Source organism: Aquarana catesbeiana, linkage group LG03 (assembly GCF_042186555.1).
Source record: "Aquarana catesbeiana isolate 2022-GZ linkage group LG03, ASM4218655v1, whole genome shotgun sequence".
Lineage (NCBI taxonomy): Eukaryota > Metazoa > Chordata > Amphibia > Anura > Ranidae > Aquarana > Aquarana catesbeiana.
Window position 1 is genome coordinate 328,084,495 of NC_133326.1, and position 27,568 is coordinate 328,112,062.

The window sequence follows — 27,568 nt, forward strand, 5'->3', positions numbered from 1 at the left end:
GGGTGAGGAAGGGTTAACTGCAACCACACTGTCAAACGGGGAAGGGTTAACAATCCAGGGGGCATCAGGCAGAACCCATACATTTGCACGGGTAGCATGCTGTACACCTGACTGGCTAGAGATCACAGCAGCTAACCTAGCTAAAGGATCCATAATAGTTTTCATCATAGAAGCATTAGTGCACTCACCAGCATGACCAGCAGGGGCACAGGAACACTGGCTTCATAGACCAGCTGCTGCTGCGAGACAACCTCCACAGAAAGGCCACCTGAAAGAGGAAGGTGGGCATTCACCCCAGATGCCATGGAAACCGCTGCCTGTAGCTGCTGTTCTGGCCCGCACCGAGCCAGCTCAGGAGCGCAGCAGTCTTCAGAAGGAGCTGCCCTTTGCCTTGGAGATATCCGCCTTCCTATTGGTTCCTCTGCTGCCACTTCTCAGAGGGGACACAGATGAGGCCCGCCTCTTCCTCTACCCTAGGGGGACCAGCACCTCAGCTGTGCACTCCCGCTCTGGCGGCCGACTTCTAAGAGCACCATGCAGCTGACCCAGATTTGCCAGAGTTCTTCCTCTGGTCACCCGCCCGCACCTCGGACTTGACCTGCCAGCCTCTGCTGCCCACTGCTCCGCCACTGGTTGCACCTCCAGACACCGCTGCAGCCATTCCTCCCCACCAATGGACGCTGCTTTCTCCAGGATAAGCCGAACTTAAAGCGGGGTTCCACCCAAATTTTGAACATTATCTCTATGCATTCTCTTCCTTGCCTAGATGCTGACATGCTGTGTAAAAAAATTTAAATCGCCGTAATTACCTTTTTTTTTCTAATCTTCTTAGCACTTCCTGGTTTTCCTCCCATGGGAGTAGGAGTGTTTCTAGCCTCTCCCAGACCTCCCACAGTCCCCTGGGAGCTAGTCTCAGGATTCCCAGCATGCATTGTGCAACAGCGTCATCACAACATCTCGGTGAATGCTGGGAGCACAGCATTCACCGCATCCAGGAAATACATGCTTGTGGGCTTCAAATGCCCACAATGAAGATGGAAACCGCCTTCAGTGAATTTTATAAGTTATTCTTTACAACGAAATCGGACACAGGCGGACTTATTACACAGAACATGTGAGTAGATAATCATGAGAAGAAAAGTTTGTGAATGAACTCCAAAAAAAAAAAAAAATGATAGATAGGTGGACCCCCGCTTTAAGCTTCCATGACCGTTTAGCAGGTCGAGGAAGGTGTCCAAAAACTCTTCTTTAGCTCTTCTTGCTCAAACCGTCCAGCCAAAAGGCTGACAACCAGCTGAGGCCCCCTTATATACTAAAGACACCTGGCTTGATCACCTTAGGGCAGAATTAACCTGCCACAGCTGCATCCTAATTAATAAAAGAGAGAGGCCAATACAATGCTAGCCCAGCACACTTAACCCATACAAAAAGAGGAGAGGTGGGAAGGGCAGAGGCAAGCCCGTGACAGGTGTGCACAAATAAATTGTGCCACTTTGTTACATTCTATTCAAATGCTTTAGAAGGTAGAAAAACTATGCAGCCTCAAGGAAAAAAAAACTCATGAAGTAATCCCTATTCAACCCTTGGAAAGAAAAAAAGAAAAAAAAAAGAAAAACACAAAATTTTATTTTTGCAATAGGCTGTAAATACCAGCAGACGATTGAGCTTCCTGCTCGGTCTTATTCTCCAACTCATCCTGCATGGAGGTGCAACCAGTGATCTGCTACAGATAGAATTTTAATTGGGTAAATCTTTGTACCACATTTAAAATCAAACACATTAATCCACAAAATAGGAGGAAATGAGTTTCGCATTGCGGAATACGATTTTATATGTGCACTTGTAAACCTATTTATATATTCCATCCATTTTAAAATTAACAACACAGATGGGAAATGCAGCATTCATAAACTTGTGAAAAAACATCATATAAAATGTTTGACAATTTCTGAATTAATACATAAATAACTACAAGACGGTGTGAAAAAAGCTCCACACACATGGAATCATTTTATAGGGGCTGTGCCCTTTTAATGGTTTCAGATAATGCTGTTGTTCTGCAGAATCAAACTACATAGTGGTTAACTTGATAACAAACACTTGTACCTGTTTGGTTAAGCAATTATTTTGGATTATTGAGGTTGCTCCATATTTTAAGAGGACCTCAGGGAGTTACAGATGAAATGAGCCTTGATGCAGACAGACATGAGCTAAACACTTCTCAGACACTGCATTGAACTGATTTGATATGAATATTTCAAACATCATTGCACATTTCAGTAGCTGTCATTTCACAGATGTCCCTGTAAACAGAGAATGCAGACAAATGCTTAGTAATATCCACTAAGCTCATTCACTTTAGGAAAGGAGCAGCAATCTGTGGAATCCAAAGCAGAACCTGGAAGTTAATGAGCAGAACTTGTGCTTAAAGGGAAAATGTCTGTTTAAAAAGTAATTGCCTCATATATATTTCATTATTTTGTACTCTGGGCCATACCTTCTAGTGCATTAATATTGGTCACACGCTTCTACTCATTGACAAGCATGGGAAGGATATTAGAGTTTCTCTAGATGAAGAAAGAGAAGAACGTAGTCAAGGGTGAACAGAAGACCGCTGAATATAAGTACTCAATTTACAGCAGAATTACTTCAATGTTTCACGTTTGCAGTTTCATACCACCATGGTCTATTTCACTTAGAATACAGCAGTCTGCTGACCAGGCCTGAGTTGGAAGAGACCTAGGCATGGCTTTGAGGGAAAGGTAGGTAGGCCAAAAAGTCACAATAAGCTTAGATGTAGAAGAGAACCTCTCCACTGCCAGAAAAGGAAGAGTACATACTGTACGTTTGACAGGTTATGAAATCTGTTATTTATCGGGCAGACCGTGTGATGACTAGGATGTCTGTGCGATCCTCAAGGTATGAAGAACTGCAACCGATGGCTCTTTGATAAATGTTCTATTCTAAGAGGCTGATTATTTCAGTCTTCAGGACTATTGCAGTCGTAAGAGGTGTCAATGGTTTCTGTTGCGTAGATAGGCATGCATATTTTTGAAATATGGAAATGTATTTATTTTTTAACTTAAATTGTATTTACACTTTTGCAGTCAAATGGGAATATCAGCTACATTATATATGTTGCATGTTCCCATTCACATAGCATAATATAGAAAAAAAATATTTAAAAATTGCTGCTTGTTTTTTTGTTGCCTTTTACTTGCTTACAGTAGTATTAAAGCAGAACTACACTGCATCTGAGCACTGCAAACCAAAAACGCTATTTCATTCATTTTTATTATTTAAAGAAAACTCAGCCATCCATTCGTGTCTCCTTGCCTTATTTTGCTGAGAAATCAATTAGAGAAACACACCTTAGCATTTCTGGCCATGGCCATCTTGAGAAAGGGCAGATGGTTCATGTAGCATTTACTTCCTGGAATCCATCTGCCCTTAGTTCAGGCAAGCAGACAGGCGGGTGTGCCTAGACCTTGAAACCAGGAAGTAGCTAAAGAAATGTAAAAAAAAAAAAAAAACAAAAAAAAAAAGATCAAAGACACGTATGATGTATTTCCCCACTTATTTACTAATGCTAGCAGAATAAGGATTAACCACTTGACCTCCGGAAAGTTTTACCCCCTTTATAACCAGACCATTTTTTGCTATTCAGCACGGCGCTACTTTAACTAGCATTTGCTCCGTCAAGCAACACTGTATGCAAATTATTTTTTTTTTTTTTCACACAAATAGAGCTTTCTTTTGCTGCGGTTTGATCATCACTGGGTTTTTTTATTATATAAATAAAAATTAAAAAAAAAAAAAATTTCTATTTGCGGTTATATAACATATCCAAAAAAAAAATTAATCAACCAAAATGTATTCTGCTACGTCATTGGTAAAAAAAAATAAAAATACCAACAAGTGCATACTAATTGGTTTGTGCGAAAGTTATAGCATCTAAAAACTATGGAATTTACACAGCTATAGCTGCTATACTGTAATGGAGGAGATCAGCGAACTATGATGGGATGCAATCTAGCTCAGACACCATCTGGGAGGGTCACTAACTGATACTGACTTTGCTAATGACACCAATACAATGATCAGTGATAATACTGTACACTGACACTACTAATGACAATGGCTGGGAAGGGGTTAACATCTAGGGGCAATCAAGGGGTTAACTGTGTACCTAACAATGTGTAATGTGTGCTGTTTTTAACTTTAATTTCTGGCTGTTTTTCTCCCTGCTTTTCAGGGAGAAGAAACAGTCAATTCGCCATTCACAGTTTGTAAACACAGAACGCTGAGTGATTGGACACAGCCAATCAGCTGACTTCAGCCAAAAACATTGGCTGAAATCAACTGCCAAGCTCATGCTGTGTCAAATAATAGCATGACTCGGCAGGGAGCACGCGCATCACCAACCAAACCTGGAAGAAAGACGACGTACAGGTACATGATCTTGCTAGCACCTGGCACCAGCGGGTTGTTAAAACATGTCAATGTTGATTGAGAAAGTGAAATTCTACTTTAAACGCTCAGTGTTTATTTTTAGCGTAAAGGGTAACTCCACTTCTGTAGAAAAAAAAAAAAATGGCAAATAAAAAAAAATAATCGCATTTCATCACCCTACCGCTCCCCCCCCCCCCCTCCTCCTTTTCTTCTGTTTGCTCTCCTTTTCTTATCTGCCCCACTATTTCCCCACTGAGACACCCTAAGGGGTGACTATACGTCTTTATATTATAGTTCTCTCCCACACTAAACTGAAACATCCGCTCGCTCATCGCGAGCGACATGTACATGGGTACCATCTAATTGGTTGAAGGGAGAAAGATACTTGACTGTTAGCACTGTCACACTAACCTGCTATTGAGCAACTCATCCTCAGACTAGGTTATGGCTCTTCCGACATAGCACCATATATATATTTTTGTCTCTTTCTCTGCTGATATGTGTTGTGGCAGTTATGCTATGTTACTCTTCTATTGAATTTAATAAATAAAGAATTTGAAAAAAAAAAAAAATATAGCACATACAATTGCAACAAAGTCATAATGTAATTGAATTTTATTAAAAATTACCCTTCCTTTTCAATCTGCCTCTGTAATTTTCTGTGAAATGCAATGCAATATGGCTACCTAGAGGTGTTCTGTACACAGACGCCCCCCAGAAAAATCATTTCAAGCTTTTGTGATTGACAAGATACTCCCAATAGAAAATCACATCTAAAGGGATGCAGGACCCTGCAATTTTCCTCATTAGAGCTTTGCAGGTGCAGCAGCTGGTTGAAAATTAAGAAACCACTCCCATTAGACTCACTTTTGACATGGGCACATAGAAACAAACAGGGATTTCTTCAGAATAACAAAAGGTAGGAATCTGCAACAAACTTTGTCGAAATCCTTGTAATGTACATAGATCACACAGAGGGGGAATTTTATTCCTCAACAAAAGTGGAGTTACGCTTTAACAACTTCAGCCCTGGAAGGATTTGACCAGGCCATTTTTTGCGATACGGCACTGCGTCACTTAAACTGACAATTGTGCAGTCATGCGATGTTGTACCCAAACAAAATTGGCGTCCTTTTTTCCCCCAAACAGAGCTTTCTTTTGGTGGTATTTGATCACTTTGCTGTTTCAATAAGCATATATTGATTGGTTTTCACAAAAGATATAGCATCTACAAAATAGGGGATAGATTTATGGCATTTTAATTTTTTTTGTAGCAATGGTGGCGATCAGCGATTTTTATCAGGACTGCAACATTGCGGCAGACAGATGGGACACTTTTGACACTTTTTTGGGACCACTGACATTTAAACAGCGATCAGTGCTATAAAAATGCACTGATTACTGTGTGAATGTCACTGGCAGGGAAGGGGTTAATACTAGGAGGCGATCAAGGGTTAAATGTGTTCCCTGCTAGGTGTTTCTAACTATGGGGGGATGGGACTCACTGGAGACCGATCGCTGTTCCTAATCTTTAGGAGCAGACGATCTGTTTCTCCTCCCCTGACAGAACCAAGATTTGTGTGTTTACACACACAGATCTCTGTTCTGGCTCTCGTGCCAACTATCGCAGTTGGCTGCTGGCTTCTTTAAGAGCCTGCTAAGGCTTATAAAGCCTGCTGACGTACCTGTACGACGATTTGCACAGGGCTGTCAACATGCCGCAGTATATGTACGTGAGCCAGTCGGGAAGTGGTTAAAGTATATCTGCGGTCAAATTTTAAAATGATATATTAATTTTGCACATTGAATATCAATTATTTTTAGCCTACTCCCATTAAACTGAATGGTCTTGAAGTTTGTTGATTTGTGACGATCCCCACACATTTACTTTTGGTACATATTTTCAAATTTTGTCCTTTGAATAGGCACTGCTGTGTCACACATTTCACAGAACCTGTCTTCTGAACTGCAGAGATGATGAGACTAGGAGTCTCAGGAGGCACAGTCAATACAGGCAGCAAGGTACCAAGGATACAGTCCTTAGAAATTCATAGTAGACAGCAGAGGAGAAGCTGCAAAGCATGCAGGGTGTTCAGGACGTTGTGGAAAGAGATGGCCAGCAGGTAGTGACTTAGTCAATTCAAAGTCTTGAAAGCTAAGGAGTCAAAAGGCAGCCAGTATAGCATTTTAAGATGGCGATCAGCAAATGGCAACAGCAATATACAGTGCTCAGCATAAATGAGTACACCTTTTGAAAAGTAAGATTTTAATCAATATCTCAATGAACACAAGGAAATGTTCCCCATTTTTTTTTCAAAACTGAGTTTTATAGAACATTTGTTTAGCTCATTACATGAAAGTAAGGTTAATAATATAACTTGGGTTACAAAATCTTCAGTTTTACTCAAATGAGTTGATGCAAAAATGAATACACACCACAACAAAAAAACTACTACATCTAATATTTTCTATGACCTCCATGATTTGTAAGGACAACACCAAGTCTTCTAGGCATTGAATGAACAAGTTGACGACATATTGCAACATCTATCTTTTTCCATTCTTCTAGAATTACCTCTTTTTGAGCCTGGATGCTGGATGGAGAGTGATGTTCAACTTGTCTTTTCAGAATTCTCCATAGGTGTTCAATTGGGTTCAGATCAGGAGACATACTTGGTCACTGAATCACTTTCACCCCTTTCTTCAGAAATGTAACACTGGCCTTAGATGTGTGTTTTGGATCATTGTCATGTTGGAAAAGTGCATGATGACCAAGTGCACAGAGTGATGGTAGCATCTTCTCTTTCAACATACAGCAGTACATCTATGAATTCATGATAGCATTAATGAAATTTAGCTCCCCGACCCCAGCAGAATTAATGCAGCCCCACAGAAGGGCACAACCACCACTATGTTTCACTGTAGGCACCATGCATTTTTCTTTGCACAGTTTTGTACAAGCCATCAGTTCCAAAAACATTTATCTTGGTCTCATCACTCAAGAGTACAGAGTCCCAATAGACTTATTTTTCAGCATGGGCCCTGGCAAATTCTAGGCGGGCTTTTTTGTGCATGGGCTTTAGGAGAGGCTTTCCTTTGTGGACGACACCCAAGCATGCCATTCCTCTGCAGTGTACGCTGTATTGTGTCACGGGTAACAACTACCCCAGTTTGGCTTTCTACTTCTTTAGCCAACTGCAGTGAACTTGCATGGCGATTTTCTTCAACCCTTTTCATCAGAAGACGCTCCTGTCAAGATGTTCTTCCGTGGACGGTCTGGACGTCTGTGAGATGGTTGCAGTTCCATCTTTGGTAAATTTTTGTATCACTTTTGCTACAGTATTCTGATTATTGGGTAAAGCTTTGCTGATCTTCTTGCAGCCGTCACCTTTCTCGTAAAGAAATGATTTTCATTCTTAGGCCTTGTGACATTTCTCTTTCATGTGGTGTCATTGCTGACAGCATGAAATGGGAAGGGGTTTTCTTTGTTAAGTAACGCCCCTTTTATAATCAACTATCTGCTGGACACCTGTTTAATAAATAATTAGACTCACCTATAGTTGAATTCTTGTTAAAAAATGAACCCTGTTCCTTGAAATACCTGGCTCATCCTGCCAGTTTCTGCCCACCCCTATGTAAACCGACCATGGTATATCATGGCTGCTGAGCCCTGACACCGTGGTCAGTTTACGTGCCTCCATCATCCGCAGCTCTTTTGTCCTCTCTCCCTGTCTGTCAGCTCTGTGTGTGTCAGTGTGAGCTGCCCCTCCCCTCCTGCCGCTATTAGTATTCATTTAAACATTAAAAAAAAAATACTGCCAGACCCTCTCTTGTATTGAGCTACAAAACACTGTGTATGTGTAAAATGAAGCTTCTAAATACCATTTTTGCAGATATCTTCAAAGCGGTCAGGTGACTCCCACCTCTCTCTGCCCCATCTAAGGGCCACAGTGGGAGGAGCTGAGCGGCCAGCACAATGGTCACGTGACCTCCTGGCTGACGTCAGAGATCTCGGCTCCTCCTGCTGTAGCCCTGGATTGGAGTAGAACAGCGGCCAGAAGTCACGTGACCGGCCTAAATATATCTGCAAAAATGGTGTTTACAGTTGTATGCAAAAGTTTAGGAACCCCTGACAATTTTCATGATTGTCATTTATAAATATTTGGGTGTTTGGATCAGCAATTTCATTTGGTCATTGAACATCTGTGGGGTGATTTGAAGCGGGCTGTCCATGCTCGGCAACCATCAAACCTAACTGAACTGGAGATGTTTTGTTTTGAGGAATGGTCCAAAATACATTCATCCAGAATCCAGACACTCATTACAGGCTATAGGAAGCATCTAGAGCAGGGATCTTCAACTACGGCCCTCCAGCTGTTGCAGAACTAAACTTCCCATGAGGCATTGTAAAACTCTGACATTCACAGACATGACTAGGCATGATGGGAATTGTAGTTCCTGAACAACTGGAGGGCCATAGTTTGAAGACCCCTGTTCTAGATGCTGTTATTTCTGCTAAAGGAGGCTCTACTAAATATTGATGTGATTTTTCTGTTGGGGTGCCCAAATTTATTCACCCGTCTAATTTCGTTTTGATGCATATTGCGCATTTTCTGTTAATCCAATAAACCTCATTTCACTACTGAAATATTACTGTGTCCTTCATTTATTTGATAGATCAAAATTAAATTGCTGATCCAAACACCCAAATATTTATAAATGACAATCATGGAAATTGTCAGTGGTTCCTAAACTTTTGCATACAACTGTAAAAGCTTAATTTTCCCTATACACTTACACAGTGTGTTACAGCTCAATACAAGAGGGGCTGGCAGAGTAATTCAGCCCCAGAGCTACAAACACTTTCATTAGGATTTTGTTGTCTAAAATTTAGCTTTGCTTCTAAGACTTTCATTGGGGTGTATTCATTTTTGCGTGTGCAAATGAACATATCTTGTTTGCAATCAATAGTCCACATTTGTAGGAGTGTTTTGTATTATAGTGCCCCATAAAAAATGTTGATTCTGAAAGGAAAGTAAAGGTTTTCTGACTAAGCTGTTGGGGTGTACTCATTTATGCTGAGCACTGTATATCTCATAAAACAGATATGAAGCAAAAAGGTCTGAATGTGCCCAACCTTTCCCCAATCAGATTCCTCTGATGCAAAAAATAATTCAGACAGTGCTGAAATGAAACAGCTGGTGTTTAATTGTATTTTACTTACTTCTATACAATGTCATAAATGTAAAAAATGTATGTGACAATATAATTCCAGGTTGACAATAAAAATAAAACAACACTATATATATTACATATATACATATCAAGGCACTTTAAAAAAAAGCATAGAATACTTGACTAAGGTCTGAAAGCTCATAACTTTCTTACATGGCTCTAAGAAAAACAGAAATTATATATATATATATATATATATATATATATATATATACACATACATACATACACATATATTACAAGATGGAAATAATTCTCCTGTACAGATAAGTATGTTCCACATAGATCTAAATATTTGTTACTGGAATCATAAATCATGTAATCTGCTTACAGAAAGACCTACATTTCTGATAATTTATTGCATCACAGAGATATTAAAGCAAAAGATCTACTTTAGTCACAGAACCCCCTTCCCCACCACCACACACATTCCAAAATCAAATGGTTTAAAAATAGCTATAAAGTACAAAACAAAATAAAATATACCCCAGTCCAGCTGTGGACACTTCCAGATGAACTTAACATGCCTCAAGGGAGAGCTGGACAATTAATATACAAGAATGCATGCTAGCCTATTACAAGAAAGCATTCTTGTGGGATTTTGAGCCACCCATGTCTCCTGGACGCGTTGGAAGCCAATCTGAGATAATAAACCTTTGTACTCACTGTAAAATCCTTTTCATGGAGTCCATTGAGGGACACGGGAATTTCTATATTGTTAGGTTATAAGGTGCCATACAGAAAAAACAGACACTGGCAAAAAAAAACAAAAACAAAAAAAACGAACGGACAGCAAAGGATAACCCTGCCTACAACATCAAAGTAGTACCAAAACACCAAGGGGAGGAACTTGAGTCCCTCCCTTCCGTGTTTATAGTGAAAACTATTTTATTTTTTTACATTTATTTCTAATCTATTATGGGACACTGGAATTCTTAGACTCTTGGGAAGTCCAAAAGCAGTCAGAGTGAGGAGGAACATAGCAACGAAGAAAAAGACCTATGAAAAAACAATAGAAAAAAATGTGTGTACTAACTGCAGCTCAAATAGCCACCTGAAGGATCTCAGGCTCGGTTCACACATAAACCGGCCGCGGATTGCACAGCAACGCTGTCTGTCCCTGTTCTCTGTTTCAGGGACGAATCAGGGACAGAATCTTTGTACAGAAGTACAGAAGTAGGGTTTTAATGTTTAACCCCATCCAAATCATTTATTAGTTTTTAATAAGGGTTAGAACCTCTCTCAGGTTGTTATTGTCATTGGGGAGATTTCCACTCAGTTCCTGTATCTATGATCACTACCATTGTGAGGCAATGGTAAGGAAATATCCCTAATGGGGATACAGAGAGCAGTAAAAACCTGACAGAGGTATTGAATTTTCCCCAATCTATGTGGTATAAAAGAGAAAGTTTTGGTGAGACTTCCACTTTAAAGTCACCTCATCATATAATTTCCTACAAAAAGACAGGTGGACTTTGTTCCAGGCTTGAAAATTCACATCCTTCTTCTCTTCCCTCTGTGCTGAGGTCTTTTTTTGTTTGGCTGATGTTTAGGTGGACGGCTTAACTGCTTCTTGAAGTCTACCAGGCAATCTTTAATCTCCGAGATGGACACAAATGATCTTATAGGTGAATCACTAATGGACAGATGACTTGAACTGAAACTACCAGCTTGCTCTTCTCTAGGAGGGCTAAATAGAAAAATGCAGAAATGTTACTTATAAGTCTTCATGAAATTAGTCACAAATAGAGATATATAACTGGGGACCTTAAGGAAGTTAATAATCTGGCACAAACATAAACCTTATTGAAAATATCTATGGCTATAGTTCATTCAAGATGGGGCCAAACCTTACTAATGAAGCACTAAAAAAAAATAAAAAAAATAAAGAATACTAATGGGCTTCTTTTGTTCACACTACATATATTTTACAAATAGAATCTGACTGCTTGATTTTGGGCAAAATAGACTTGCCTGAGGCAAGTCGTAACTTAGAAACTTTTATAACTGAGGTTCAGTGTAGTTATCGTTATATTACCCACCAAAAAAATGCTGTGTTACCAACCAATAATCATTAAAGTAATATGTTTAGTCAAGGCTGGATCAATCCTTGACTAGCCTGCCTTAGGTCAACAAAAATCATCCCATGACACACATTCCTAATATTTTGCCAGTTCTGCTCTCAAAAATAATACACTGAACCATATAGCTTAGCAATACACTACACTAGCCGAAACATTGTCTGTAATAAATATTAAAAAACCTGCCTGACAATGCTCGTTTATTAACAGAGTTCAACAAGGCAGGAACCACAAAGGTGCTTAATAAGCTTCCACAGCCGATGTCTGCATATATAACTCCTACATCTTAGAAAACAGAAGCTGCAATATAGTCATTTTTTCAATAATTTCAGAGGAAAATTACTTGCTGCTGGCATTATGAAAGTTATGGGCTACGTGTTGCTGGAAATTAGCAGCAATTATCATAATTATTGGCAACACAGTACGGGTTCTCCTCAAAAATCAGAAAAACATTTGAATTACAGAAAAAAAAATTGATTCGAGAAAAAACATTCCAAGACCAAGAAACAATAAGTGTTAAAAATACTGCTTACTAACCTCATACCTGAAAAGTCTAAGGCACTATTGTTTTCATCTACAAAAAAAGAGGAAAAATATTTTTTTTATTAAAAAGTAATTGATAAGTATATAAACAACTTTATCAAATTAGTAAAACCTTTGTCTAACATACCATACAAATGAAAACTAATAGCATAGTTTGCAACCCCCATTCCAAAAAAAAATGGGACACTCATAAACCCACATTTTATTCACAATAGAAAATAATATATCAAATAAACATATCAAATGCTTAAACTAAGAAAATGTACCATTTTAGGAAAACAAATTAGGCAATTTTAAAATTGATGGCAGCAACACATCTCAAAAAGTTGGGACAGGGCCATGTTTTCCATAGTGTAGCATTCCCTCTTCTTTTTTTCAAATATCATTTTTATTAAAGCCCAGAAAGGGCAGAGCCCAGACACAACATCAACAATATAAACAATGTGCTGAGGTATCAAAGTTCCATATAGGTAACAATAAATGGTATGTGCAATGAAGGTTTCCTTATTTTATTTTGCTGGAGATAAAACAGTGAAAAGTAAGGCAAAAGGCATGGGACTGCCCAATCCCTTTTCCTTTTTTCAGAGACAAAAGTGGAGACAGAATTAAATAGGTCAAGAAAAGAAAGGAGAAAAAAAAAAAAGAGATGGAGAAAAGAGATTGGGGGGGGGGGGGAGGTTTTAGAATGCAGTGGATCCCAAAGGTGTTCAATCCAAACGTCCTGTGAATAATAATTTATGATCCGAATAGGGCCGTACCTTCTTCAGAATGTATAGATTCCAGAGCCTCCAGGTCTTAGAGTACTTTTCACGCTTATGCTGTGCATCAGTATCAAGTCTTCCATTTTATTTATGTCCTCTACTTTGTGAAGCCAACTTGCGATAGTTGGTGGCATTTGTTTTTTCCAAAATAGAGGAATACAGGACTTAGCAGCATTTAAGAAGTGTTGTATAATCAATTTTTTATATAGTGTCTTGTGGGGATCGTGGAAACGTGTAGTAGGAAGAAAGCAGGATCATCAGGAATCTTGTGCTCTGTAAATTTTTGAGCAATGTTTCGGACTAATGTCCAAAAGTGCTTCAATTTGGGGCAGGACCAAAATATATGGAGTAGCGTTCCTCTGTCTACCTGGCATCTCCAACATCGGTCAGCAGTATGACAGTACTTGTGTAACAAAATGAGGGGCATGACACCACCTTATCAAAATTTTATAGTTGGTCTCCTGAATTTTTGTACATATTGACGACTTCAATGAGAATCTAAGAATGTGTTGTTGGGTTGATGTAAATGAACGGTTTAACTCATTTTTGCATGAATGGTAGATGTGGTTGGTCAGAGGGAGTATTCAGTAAATTATAAGTTTTAGACAGTACCTGCGTCAGAGTCCCATCCTTCGAACAGTAGTCTTCAAAAGATGTTAAGCGATGGTTAGATCACTGGGGGTTTGGGATGGAGTATAGAAAATGGTGTAGTTGTAGAGCATTCCAAAAAGGACGCTTGAAGGGGCCAGTGTCACTCCTCAGCGACGTTATAGAGGGCCAATGGTCCGATTCTAGAAAATGGGAAGCTTGATCCTGACCCAATTGCAGTAGGGTCTTAAATACAGGGGATCAAAGGCCAGGGGAGAATACTGGATTCCCTAAGATTGGGAATAGGGGGGAGTCATGGGTAGAGAGGGAAGCTTAAAAGATGGTTCCTGAACAGATATAAAGTGTGGTGCCTAACAGGGGGAGTGCTTTTAATAATCGGTGGTAAGTTATCGAAACACCACAAGGTGCCTTTTAACGTGATGTCCGTTTGAGACTGTTCTAGTTGCGCCCAAAGTTTAGCGTTATAATGCCGGCGCCAGTCAATGAATCTGCCAAAGTGGGTAGCCTGATAATATTTCTGGACATCAGGCAGCGCCAATCCATCATATTGTTTGGGAAGTGAAAGTTGTCATCGGGGAAGGCGAGGTTTTTTGTGTGCCCAAATGAATTTAATGAAAAGGGAGTGCACTTGCTTAAAGTAGTGAGAAGGTAGCTTTATTGGTAGGACTGAATAAGAGATATTTTGGAAGGATACACATTTTTAAGAGGTTGCACCTTGCAAACCATGAGCGCAATCCTTTATGCCAACTCTCTAACAAGATGCGAGTTTTAGTCAGCAAAGGTGAAAAATTAAGTTCGCAGGTGCATGCTAACTTGCAGGGGATATAGGTGCCCAAGCATTTTAACGCAATTTGTCCATATAAACTTAAAGCTGGATTTTAAAGATGCAAAAAGAGTAGGGGCGACCTCGATTCCCATGGCTTCTGACTTATCAAAATTTATTTTCAAATTGGAGAATGCCCCATATAGCTCAAATTCTCAGAGAAGGTAGGGGAGTGACACTGCAGGATTTGTCAAAAGAAAAAAGAAGGTCACCAGCATACGCTGGGATTTTATGTTGGATATTGCCAACGGATAACCCCGTAATGTCTGGGTTTTAGCGGATTTTGCAGAGAAATGGTTCCAAGAATAGGGGGAAGAAAAGGGGGGATAATAGGTATCCCTGTCTTGTTCTATTCCTAATGAAGAAAGGGTCTGAGAGGATTCCGTTGGTTTTGACTTAGGCTGTCGGATTGGGATAAAATTTAGTAATCTATTGTATCATGTTGTTTCAAAATCCTATATGGCAGAGAACCAAGATCATAAATGTCCAGTTTACACAATCAAATGCTTTCTCAGCATCTGTGCTAAGAAAGACACAGGGTGTGTGAGTCATGGAGGCTATGTAAATCAGGATAAGTACTTTGGCTGTATTATCCCTGGCATAAATCCCACTTGGTCTAGATGGACTATTCCTTGTAACTGTTGTGCTAAATGAGTTGCTAAGATCTTCGTAAATAGCTTGAGGTCAATGTTTAGGAGGGTCTGTAGCTGCCACAAGAGGTCGGTTTTCCCCGGTTTCATTCCACCTACCGCTTGCTGGAGTTCCTCTAACGTTATGGGGGACTCTAGTTCCCCCTGGATGTCAGAGGGGCGCTTAGGGAGCTGGGACGAGGAAATGTAGTCCTTCAATGAAGTTTGCGGAGGTGACCGATCTGGTAAATTATATAGAGTGGAGTAGAAGTCCCTGGACTCCTGTGCAATCTGCTTGGGTAAGACAGCTTTGGGGCCATTTGGGGACCTGACTTGGGATATGCACATGGTTAACTTATGGTCTCTGACTGATCTAGCCAGCGTCCTCCCACATTTATTGCCTGATTCATATCCTAATTTACGACAGAATTGCAGGGATACTTTGGCCTTATACTGTAGTAAGTCCACAGTTTGTGGACTCTAGAGAGGGTGCGGGAGCATGTTTGTTTTTGGATTCTGGTAAGAAGCAGGGCCAACTGTTTTTCACATTCCTTTTAAATCCGTGAGCCGTGTTTAATCAGTAAACCTCTGATTACCGTTTAGTGAGCCTCCCACAGGTCGCAGTCTGATTGGTCATTCGTCTGGAAATAAAAATTGAATTCTCTGGTTACCTCCTCCAGAACTTTGTGTCTGTAGGCTTTCTTTTAACTTCCAAAAGCGTGTTTTGGAGGAAGGTGAAATCGAGAGTGCCATACACTGATGAGCCCCATCCACAAGTACTGTGGGCGGCAAGTGGTTAACAGTCTGTAAACATCTAGGAATTGGGGCGTCCAGTTGGCGCTTTGGGAGAGGAATGTTGCCCCTTCTTGTCTGATATAGGATTCTAACGGCTCAACAGTCCTGGGCTTCTTTGTCGTATTTTTCACTTTAAGACATGGCAAATATTTTCCTTTGGTGAAAGGTCTGGACTGTAGGCAGGCCAGTTAAGCACCAGGACTCTTCTAATATGAAGCTATGTTGTTGTCATAGATGCAGAACATGCTGAAATATGCAAGGCCTTCCCTGAAAAAAACGTTGTCTGGATGGGGGTATATGCAGCTATAAAACCTGGATATATCTTTCAGCATTGATGGTGCCTTTCCATATGCACTAATGCACCCCATACAATCAGAGATGCAGGCTTCTGAGTGCTGATAGCAAGCCGGAAAGTCCCTCTCCTCTTAAGCCCAGAGGATGCGGCACTCATGGTTGCCAAAAAGAATGTAAAATTTTGATTTGTCTGACAGCAAAACAGTTTTCCACTTTGCAACAGATCATTTTAAATGAGCTTTAGTCCAGAAAAGACGGCAGCGTTTCTGGATCATGTTCGGATATGGCTTCTTTGCATGATAGAGCTATAACTTGCTTTTTTGGCATGGCGAACTGTGTTCACAGAGTGATTTTTAGGAGTACTCCTGAGCCCATGCAGTGATGGGTATCACAAATTATGCCTGTTTTTAACCGCTTGCCAACCACCTGCCAACTGACGGTGGCAGAATAGCACTCCTGTGCGAATCGCCGCAACTGTATGGCGGGCGCTTTAAGGAGTATAGGGCGGGCGCCCGCGTGCCGCCCGTAGGAGCCCGTGCGCTTGGCCTTCGGCTACCCGTGATTGTTCCTGAGAAGGAGAGACCGGAGATCTGTCAATGTAAACAGACAGATCTGCGTTCTGTCAGGGGTGAGAAGAGCGATCTGTTGTTCCTACTGCTTAGGAATAATGATCGGTCTCCTCCCCCAGGCAGTCCCATCCCCCCCCAGTTAAAATCACTCCATAGGACACACATTTAACCCCTTGATCGCCCCTAGCATTAACCCCTTCCCTGCCAGTGACATTTATACAATAATCAATGGCTATTTATAGCTCTGATTGCTGTATAAATGTCAATGGTCCCAAAATAGTGTGAAAAGTGTCTAATCTGTCCGCCGCAATGTCGCAGTCCCAATAAAAATCGCAGATCGCTGCTATTACTAGTAAAGACGCTTATTGCGTTTTTTTTTTTTTTTTACCAAAAATATGTACAAGAATACATATTGGCCTAAACTGATGAAGAAATCTGTTTTTTTAATATATTTTTTGGGGATAGTTATTATAGCAAAAAGTAAAAAATATTTTTTTTTTTTTTTTTAAATAGTCTGATTTTTTTTGTTTATAGCGAAAAAAATAAAAAATGCAGAGGTGATCAAATTCCACCAAAAGAAAGCTCTATTTGTGGGGAAAAAGGACGTAAATTTTGTTTGGGTACAGCGTCGCACGAACGCACAATTGTCAGTTAAAGCGACGCAGCGCTGTATCGCAAAAAATGGCCTGGTCAGGAAGGGGGTAAATTCTTCCAGGGCTAAAGTGGTTCATTTAGTGCCATCTGAGGGCTCGAAGATCACAGGCATCCAATATTGCACTTTGGCCTTGTTCCTTGCAAGAATTCTCTAGATTCTGTGAATCTTTTGAAATTATGTACTTTGGATTATGATATATTTAAAGTCTTTGCAATTTTACATTGAGGAACATTATTCTCAAATTTATCAACAATTTTTCCAGCTTTTCGTTGCCCTGTTCCAACTTTTTTTGAGACGTGTTGCTGCCATCAATTTCAAAATTACATTACATTTTCTTAGTTTATTATATACATTTGATATATTTTCTATTGTGAATAAAATATGGGTTTATGAGATATGTAAATCAGTGCATTCTGTTTTTATGTAGATTGTACACAGCATTCTAACTTTTTTGGAATTTGGTTTGTAGAAAAATCAAGATTACTTGAAATGATATTACTTTTTTGAAACACGGCTTTAATAAATCGAAAGAATAACCAGCACCCATTCTGCACTGAGCACATATAGTACAGAGTAGCACACTGACAAAAGTGGTAACAGACCGCTGGTCTTCAAATGCCTGTGCAGCTCCCTTGTACCCTAAATACAGTCTGCACACAGGCATTCACCTTTACAGCTTATGACCACCTCCTGTCATTCAGATTTCTGGCATTTGATAGCTGGAAGGCAGGGTTGATGTTTATTGTAATGAGAAGACAAAGCTTAATCTAAATGTAGGAAGAAGTGGATGCCCTGGGTACGGCCTGTACTTAAGACCCAAGCTGGCCCCAGCAAACTATTTTCTTTACGAAGTGATTTGGCTGTGCAATTTTTTTTTAATGCACCATGCTCTAAAGCTAGTTCATAAATTTGAACAGTTGCCATTTATGTTTAGCTCTACAAAGGATCCAGGATTAGTCTGAAAACAAACAGGTTTTTGCATGCACCTTAGGGTGGCTGTACTTCAGCAATGGTGTTGCCAAAAGCACTTATTGAGCCAAGTGACACAAACTCTTCATCTAAATAGGTCTGGATGGATAGAAGGCAAGTAAAAATGTGCTTAATTGTTGACACAATGCAGAAACTACTGTAATAAGTACTCTTTACCCCAAAAAGTCTGCCCTTGTTACAGTTTGAAGCTAATTTACTAAAAGATCTGAGAATATTCACACAGCAAAATTATCCAAATGTGCAGATGGTTGGATAACATTTTACAATTGCATAACATTCTAAAAATCAATAGTCAAATAGCCTTTATCTGTCAGATGATGTCTTAACAGTCTTGAGAAAAGTACAGTGGGCCGTACACAGAAATGCTCTGTGTGGGAGTGTCATCAAGTAATATCTATATTCTGATTATTGAGGCCCCCAAATCACAATGCTTGACTGAAGTTCTGCAAGTTGTCAATAAGCATGCTTACAGGATTAGAGCAGTTTCCTAAATTTTGAAATTCATTTGTAAAATCTGTTGCTTATGATGGCTGTTCAGTTCAAAGCTGTCCCCTATTATATTCCATTTCATCGTTGTGCTCTGTGACAACTGAATAATAAAAGCCAGGTTTCCAAACACTGTTTTTGTAATGACAGTGGCTAACTCTGCTATGTCCTTGTTTCCCCTCAATATAAATGAAGGAAAAGTCTGTGAAAATGATTTTCATTAACAAGCATTCACTGGGGAAATTATATAGCTAGTAATGAGTGAGGTTCTACTACATTCTTGTGGTCAAGGGTCTACAAAAACAACACAAGTAGCACAAAATGACAGTGTCTGGTTTAAACTAAAATGAGCAACAAAATTAAAAGGTCTCAAGGGGAAAGAAAGAAAACCCAGCCATCTTAAACATCCATTACAATGCTCAGCACTCCAGGATGTTTTCATTAAATTATAGTACATTTCCCTGGTGGACTGAGACATTTTTCTCATCTTTCTCGAAGGAATGAAAGAATAGCCATTAAGCTTTATTTACATTAAAATAATCCATATTTATGTTCAAAGTTTTAGTCTTTACAGTTTGCAGTATGCTGTTATTTATCGCTTGATGGCCTATCACACTCAGAACCCCTGGTACAGTGAAAGGGCTTGCGGGATTTAGCCCCGGAAATAGTTGGCTTTGTTCTTTCACATGGGTTATACAGTGCATTCCCAAAGTATTTAGACCCCCTTCACTTTTTTAAAAATGTGTTATGTTGCAGCCTGATGCTACAGTTCTTTATATTCATTTTTTTTCTCATTAATCTATACCAGGGGTCAGCAACCAGTAGATCACGGACAGGTGACTGGAAAAACGTGGTCTGGGCTTGCTGAACTGCCATTCCAGAGCATCAAACAGAATGCAATGCAGAGGGACTACTTGTAATGTTGGAGCTGTAGTAGAAAGCAAGAGCCGCATAGGCCAATGCCTCCTCTGTAGTACTGGCTCCTGTAACACCAACTCCACCTCTTATCCTGAATAGCGGTCTCCAGAGTGAGGCTAGCAGCAGGAAAGACGAAATCTTCAGGTCAATGTGAAGCAATACACTGGGCATAATAGCAGCGGTGTGTTGCTTTCTCACCGCCAGGTTTAACCCCTTGGACCCCTCAGAAGCATGAAGTTGTGGGGTGTTTGCAGAGTGGCCCCATTTACTTAAATGGGTTGCGATTGGCAGGCGGTTCCACCCACCAAAAGCAACAGGGGGCTTAATTCCTGCTGCAACGTGTACACCAAATTGGGGTTGGGAGCGGTAAAACCGGGACTCAACCACCCCCAACTTTACATGTGAACGAGCCCCAAGAGTGTCGCTACTAAATGCAACTAAGGGTTAATTTACAAGTACAGCAGGCACTGTTGATCCTCTGAAAAGCGATCAGCGTATTTGACAGGTGGTGAGGCCACCTGATTTAAACCAATGATTGCCGTCCAATGCACACAATGGCAACACGGTAGCACAGCAATTAGAAGTTTAAATCAGGTGTGAGGAGGTGATACTGGGCGACAATGTGCCTGGTGATCTTTGACTTCTCCCATGTTGTTCAGGTAAATCTCCACCTCTGTAAGGTTGTCTACCCCTGATCTACACTCAGTACCCCATAATGACAAAGTAAAAACAGAATTTTAGAAATATCTGAATTTATTAAAAAGAAAAAACTTAAATATTATGTGTACTTAGGTATTCAGATCCTTTACTCAGTACTTTGTTGAAGCACCTTTGGCAGCAATTACAGCCTTGAGTCTTTTTGGATATGATGCGACAAACTTTGCACACCTGGATTGGAGGATTTTTTGCTATTCTTTGAAATCCTCTCAAGCTCAGTCACAAATAATGAGAAAATTATCACTGCTCTAGGAAGGCCGATCGAAAGCAAACATCTCCTCCATGCTGGAAGCAATAGGTGCCGGCAATGCTTGTACAACAAAGTAATTAGAGAAAGTCCTGGACAGCCGCACTTAAATTAATATGTTGCCTTTATTAAGTAAAAGTCATGAAAGCTACATGCTGCAGCAGAAAAATGCAGGAAAGCTAGCAACCTTTCCCAGATCTAAGACTTGCAACAATTCTGTCTCTGCTGGCAATTCCTTTGACATCATGGCTTTTGCTCTGATATAGTATGCATTGTCAACTGTGAGGCCTTTTACAGAGAGGTGTGTGCCTTTCCAAATAATGTCCAATCAAGTTACGTATTTTACACAGGTGGACTCCAATCAAGGAGTAGAAAATTCTCAGCAAGGTTTAAGAAAAATAGGAGGCACCTAAACTAAATGTCAAGTCTGGTTGCAAACTCTGAATACTTATGCTAATGTGATATTTCATCAACTTTGTTTAGGTGGCCAGGTTGCTTTAAATATGTGGCACTATATTCGTTATCTAGTCTTTCTGGATGCATAGTTGTACATTGGGTGGCGGAAGGGGGTCCCCCTCTCCCGCCACCGCCTTTCTATTAAACCCCAAATCTCTCCTCTGGCATTGGACATAGACCCCAGGTTCTGGCATAGACCCCAGATTCCTCCATAAAGAATGCCTGTCATGGCCCGTGCTGTCACAAAGGATGATGTTCATCCCTTGTGAGAGCAATAAAGTTAACAAAAAAAAAAAAAACTTTGGATAAAATTATTATTAAAATGTAAAAAAAATCAAGTGTCCCCCCCCCCCCCCCCGCGCAAACGCATACATAAGTCTCACACGCATATGTAAACAGTGATCGCACCATACTTGTGAGGTATTGTCGTGAACGTCAGAGTGAGAGCGATAATTCTAATACCAGACCTCCTGGGTATCTTTAAATTGTCAACCTGTAAAGGGGCTTAAAGCGTTGCCTATGGAGAATTTTAAGTACTGTAGTTTGTTGCCATTCCATAGGCAGACGCAATTTTAACATCATCTTTTATATTTTACCAAAAAATCGGGTATTATATTGTGTTTGTGTGCCTAAAATTCATTTAAAAAGTTTAAAAAAAAAAAACAGCATTTGAAAAACCACTGCGCAAATACCGTGTGACATAAAAAAAATTTAATCTGGCCTCTGCTAAAAAAAAAAAAATTTGAAGGGCGTTCCAGTTAAACTGGGACTTTTGAGTTTATATAATGAAAACAAATTTCAAGGAGTGCAAACTGTATTTATTTTTCGACATACTCCTCTGCTACATTTATACACTTACACCAGCGTTTAACTAATGACTGGAAAGCTTTGGCATAGAAAGATTGTCAGTACGCCTGAACCAACCAACCTAGGACAGCCTTCTTCACTTTATCATCTGTGCTGAAATGCTGACCTCCGAGGAACCCTTTTAGGAGTCCAAACAGGTGGAAATCACTCTGAGCAAGGTCCGGACTGTAAGGGGGATGTGGCAATACCTCCCAGCCGTAGTGTGGTGAGCAGTATGAGCTTGTGCGTTGTCCTGGAGAAACAGGACGCTGCCATGCACAGCTTCCCCAGATTCTGGCTACTCCAAATCCCCTCACTGTTGGGTAATCAAACTGAGGGTGCGCGTGTGTACCTGTATGACTGTAATAAGGACATCACACTGTAAACTCCATTGGGGCAACATGAAAGGTTCTATGTATAACTTAAAGTGCTGCATTATATAAATACAAGAAATCCATCAACAAATCTGGGATTGATCATACAAATGTAAAAATGGTATTAAAAATAAACTGTAGACTGCATCCAGACATTAGTACCGTGTTTCCCTGAAAATAAGACCTAGCGTTATTTTCCAGGAGAGCTGCAATATAAGCCCTACCCTGAAAATAAGCCCTAATTTAAATTCTTGTAGAATCTTATAATCCACTCTATTTCTGGAGTATATAATGTACAATGTGTGTGTTTCTGTAATATAATTGTGCCAAATACCTTCGGTACAGTCTCCCCTCTGCAGTGCTCGGAGCGGGGAAGACAGCTCCGGTGGGTCACGGAAGTACCGAGCGGCGCTATAACGAAGGTATTTGGCAGATTTATATTACAGAAACACACACATTGTACATTATATACTACTGTAATAGAGTGGATTATAGGATTTTACAAGCATTTTAACTCACACTGGGAATTCCTGACAGGCAGGGAGGAAGAGGGGAAAAGAAGACATCACATTACATGGTAAGACCTAACCTGAAAATAAGCCCTACTGTGTCTTTTGTTGCCAAAATGAATATAAGACCCGGCTTATTTTCAGGGAAACACGGTAGTAGCAATTAAATGAACCAAATAGTTTACTACTCTTCCACTACATTTTAGTAAGTAAATTGAATTTACTTATTAAACTATGTAACCAAATAAATGTAAACATTATGTAGTGTGCGTTATGCTGTATACATTATTCAAGAGAACACCATCATACGTATGTAAATGTAATTTTTTTGCACAGGAAAAACCCATTAATAGATTAACTGCATTTTCCAACCAACCATTTCTGTGGAACCAACAATCATAATTTCATTACAAATCGCCATGCACCATCTCTCCCACTCCATGATATACCTGTTAAGATGGACTCTGACTGCTCCAGCATGGTTAGGAGTCTGCCTTCTCGTTCTGTTTCCTGCCAGAGAAGTGGGGGACATAGCTGTCAAAAACAGGTAACGTTCATATAACCTGACAAATGTGTTGACAAGGTGCTTAAATCAAATGAAATTACACCACAACCATATTGGTTTCAGGCATAAAGCTCACTGTTGCTGCAAATTCTCCACATCATTATGCTGATGTGACTGCAGTGTGATGTCTGTCAAATTTAATCCCCTCGACTGTAGTGTGATAGGTAGTTTTAGTAAAGAAAAGGCAAAGGCTCTCACAAATTACTGCAGGTCTATTAGTTAAATTTGGGGAACAGAAACTTCATTTCTTTATCCAAATTCGGCATCTAAGACATTTGGAAGCATTGAACGATCTGCTAAACTGTTTAATCCACTCTGGCTAAACTTATCATATTAAATCACTTTAATTAATCCAAATGCAATTTTAATGTTTAAAAGTTACCATTTACTAATCACTGATGTACGCACACTTACCTTAGAGCCCTTTAGCATCTGGGTTCCCTGGGTCTCCTGTGCGGCAGATTGCAAACATTTGTCCACATGTGTTTGATAATCTTTTATTGGAACAAGTGATTTACACAGATAGCATTTTTCAAGCCTACCCAGGAAGAGAGATTGGAAAATATGAGTCCACACACCCCACATGAGACAATAAATTGATCTTGTGTGCGACATGGTGCCTGTAAGTTCCATGTTTTAGTCTTCAAGTTGATCCCTGTGGATCCTAAACCCAGACTAGATTTTCAACTGCTGGCCCTGCTGCCATTCAATTGCCAGATGTTCTGTGGGTAGAGGGGTCTCTGGCATTTGACAGCTGAATTATGGGGGGTGGGTACTTCGTGCCAGAAAGAGGCGGTGCTTGTTCTAGACTTGAGCAGATGCTGAGGCCCCACGTACAGCCTGGACCTTGAATCCAAGGGGCGTCAAAAGGCACACAGAGATTTAGTTTAAACCTAGCACGGATATATGAGTGCATTGCAATGTGCAGCACTTAAAGTGTATGTCTGGGCAAAAAATAAAAATAATTGCAGTACATCTATAATTGCCATCATATCTAATTTCTAACAATTGCAATACATGCATATTTCCACACGAAAAATAGGCATGGCTAATAAAAATGCTTGCAACTTTAGTTCAGCTGAGACAAAGTGCTCATGAAGTTACAAGATAACTACATTTCTAGTAGACGCAACATGTATTTTTTGGTACTTGAAATGTTTTTAAAGCAATAAAACGCTGATAAAAGTGCATGTATTGCAAAGATGTTTTTTTTTTTTCAGACATACATTTTATGTACTGTTGCCACCTTAGAAACATTTTAGGTCAGGCCAGGTTTACTTTAATAAGCATTTTAAGTAGAATGTTTACTTGTAAGAAAGAGCACTATAAAATCCCTTTTGAAAGAGTTGGAATTGTTCAGCCTAATGCTTTACCATACATCTCTCTCCAAGTCTATAAATTGTAATGCCATTATTAGAAACATGTATTAATTCTAAACCGGCAAGAGTTAACTCATGAATAATTACTACTTGAAAGTCAATTCATAAGCCACAGTTCATAAACTTGTGTCCTTTCATGGCAAAATTAGATTATAACAGAAATCAGGAAACCACTCAGAAAGAAGAAGATCCATTATTAGTATGTAGCATTAGCTGCGCTACCATCCTGGTGTTTTTCAGCCTAAGTAACCAGCAAATACAGAAAAGATGCTCCTACCTAAGTACAAATGTGCTTTGATGTAGATGTATGACTGAGAAAAATATTGAAAAATCATTCAGCATGTAAAATCTATCATGGCCTGATAACAACTCAGTCCTTATTACAGATTCCACAACTGCACACAAGAAAAAAAATATTTCCCATCTCCATTTGAAAAATGAAAGGCAATTTCTAATATTTAAAGTGTTTAACCAGTTGCTGACCACCGCATGCCGATGTACGTCGGGCAGAATGGCACGGGCAGGCATATGGGCGTACCTGTACGTCCCTGCCTCCCAGCGGGCTGCACCAACACTACACTAACAGTAGAACACGTAGGCACACAAATCACTCTCCCTGCACCCCCTGTCACAGTGACACCAATAGCAGTTTTTATTTTTTTTACTGATTACTGCATTGGTGTCATTTGTGACTGTTATAAGTGTTAGGGCAGTTAGTGGTAGGCCCCTTTAGGTCTAGGGTACCCCCCTACCTCCCTTAATAAAGGTTTAACCCCTTGATCACCCCCCAGTTAACCCCTTCTTCGCTTGTCGCCAGTGTCATTAAGCAATCTTTTTTCTGATCGCCGTATTAGTGTCACAGGTGACGCTAGTTAGTCAGGTAAGTATTTAGGTTCACCGTCAGCTTTTTATAGTGTCAGGTACCCCCATACACTACCTAATAAAGGTTTTAACCCCCTGTATAACTGTTACAGGTGACGCTGGTTAGTTAGTATGATTTTTATAGTGTCAGGGCATTCGCCGTTTATTACCTAATAAAGGTTTAACCCCCTGATCGCCTGGCGGCTGATATCAGTTAGATTATGGGTTCAGGTAGGGTATGCGACGCCCCAGGCAGCCTCAGATTAGTGCCAGTACCGCTAACACCCACGCACACAGCATACACTTCCCTTAGTGGTAAAGTATTTGAACGGATCAATATCTGATCTGATCTGATCTATACTAGTGTGCCCAGCAGTTTAGGGATCCCAAAAACGCAGTGTTAGCGCGATCAGCACAGATACCTGCTAGCACCTGTGTTTTGCCCCTCCGCCAAACCCACCCAAGTGCAGTATCGATCAATCACTGTCACTTACAAAACACTAAACACACATAACTGCTGCTTTTGCAGAGTCAGGCCTAATCCCTGTGATCGCTAACAGTTTCTTTGGTAGCGTTTGATATAGTTGCTGACAGCCTAGGAGCTTTTTTACCTGTGAGTCTCACTACTGTACCAGTAAATTTGGAGCCCAAAATGGCAAATCGAAGGTACAGTAGTGAAGAGGCCTACACGTTTCTGAGCATGACAGTTAGTGAAGAGGAAGCCACTCATCTGTCAGATTCAGGCTCAGAATACTATTGTGTAGACGACAGCGGCTCCACGACAGATAGCTCTGACAATGGAGTTGCAGTCCCTGCCAAGGTCAGCGGTACCAGACCCCAATCTTCTTCTGCTGTTGAGGTGTAAGAACCGCAGGGCTCTCGTATGGAGCAGAGAAATACTAGCGCCGCTATTCCTTCTGGTGGACTGGCAAGCACCAGCGGCCTAGTACACCCTGGTCGTAGTCAAACCAGCACTGCAGTAACACGTGGTGAAGTGGCGAGTCCCATAAGTGCAGTTCAAGATGGTGAGGTGGCAAGCACAAGTAGTGTCCCGCTGCCACCAAGAAGACAAAGACAGGCCGTCGTGCCCATAGTGTCCTTCCTGCAGAATCTGCCAATCCTAATTGGGAGCCCACCACTTCTGCAGCACCCGTACTCCCCCCATTCACTGGCCAACCCGGCATTCAGGTGGAAACAGTTGATTTTACGTCACTTGATTTTTATTCGCTGTTTTTCACCGAAGATCTCTATAGATCTATTGTGGACCAAAGCAATTTGTATGCTGGTCAATACATCGCCGCTAATTCCCAGTCCTCCCTTGCCAGAGATTGGAAACCAATTATGGTTTCATGAATTTAAGACCTTTCTGGGCCTATCCTTTGACATGGGCATAACTAAAAAGAGTGATTTGCGGTCATATTTGTCCACTGACCCAATTCATCATATGCCCGTGTTCTCTGCTTCCATGGCCAGGGCACGATACGAGCAGATTTTGCGGTATATGCACTTCAACAACAATGAACTCTGTCGCCCTCATAGAGACCCTGGATACGATTGGCTCTACAAAATTTGGCCCCTCGTAAACCACTTCAACCAATGTTTTGCAGACTTGTTTACGCCCCATCAAGTTGTCTGCGTTGATGAGTCCCTGATTAAGTTTTCTGGCCGCTTGTCATTCAAACAGTATCTTCCCAGCAAGCGTGCCAGATACGGGGTCAAGATGTATAAGCTCTGTGACAGGGCCACAGGCTATACATGTAGTTTTACGGTTTAC

At 40.5% G+C, this 27,568-nt stretch overlaps 1 protein-coding gene across 6 annotated transcripts in view; it reads right to left on the reverse strand.

Moving 5' to 3' along the window:
• Positions 1–9,637: 9,637 nt before the first annotated feature.
• The window catches only part of UIMC1 (ubiquitin interaction motif containing 1), a 252,931-nt gene continuing 235,000 nt past the window's right edge, over positions 9,638–27,568 (reverse strand). For 3 of the 6 annotated variants that reach the window (XM_073620475.1, XM_073620476.1, XM_073620477.1), the window contains exons 11-14: positions 23,969–24,092; positions 23,439–23,499; positions 12,306–12,342; positions 9,638–11,377 (exon numbers count right to left, since the gene is read on the reverse strand). In XM_073620475.1, the coding sequence (XP_073476576.1) occupies positions 11,182–11,377; positions 12,306–12,342; positions 23,439–23,499; positions 23,969–24,092 (418 nt within the window). In that variant the 3' untranslated portion in view covers positions 9,638–11,181. The remainder of the gene's footprint in view (positions 11,378–12,305; positions 12,343–23,438; positions 23,500–23,968; positions 24,093–27,568) is intronic. The other 3 variants (XM_073620479.1, XR_012242873.1, XR_012242872.1) reach the window with 3 other exon arrangements.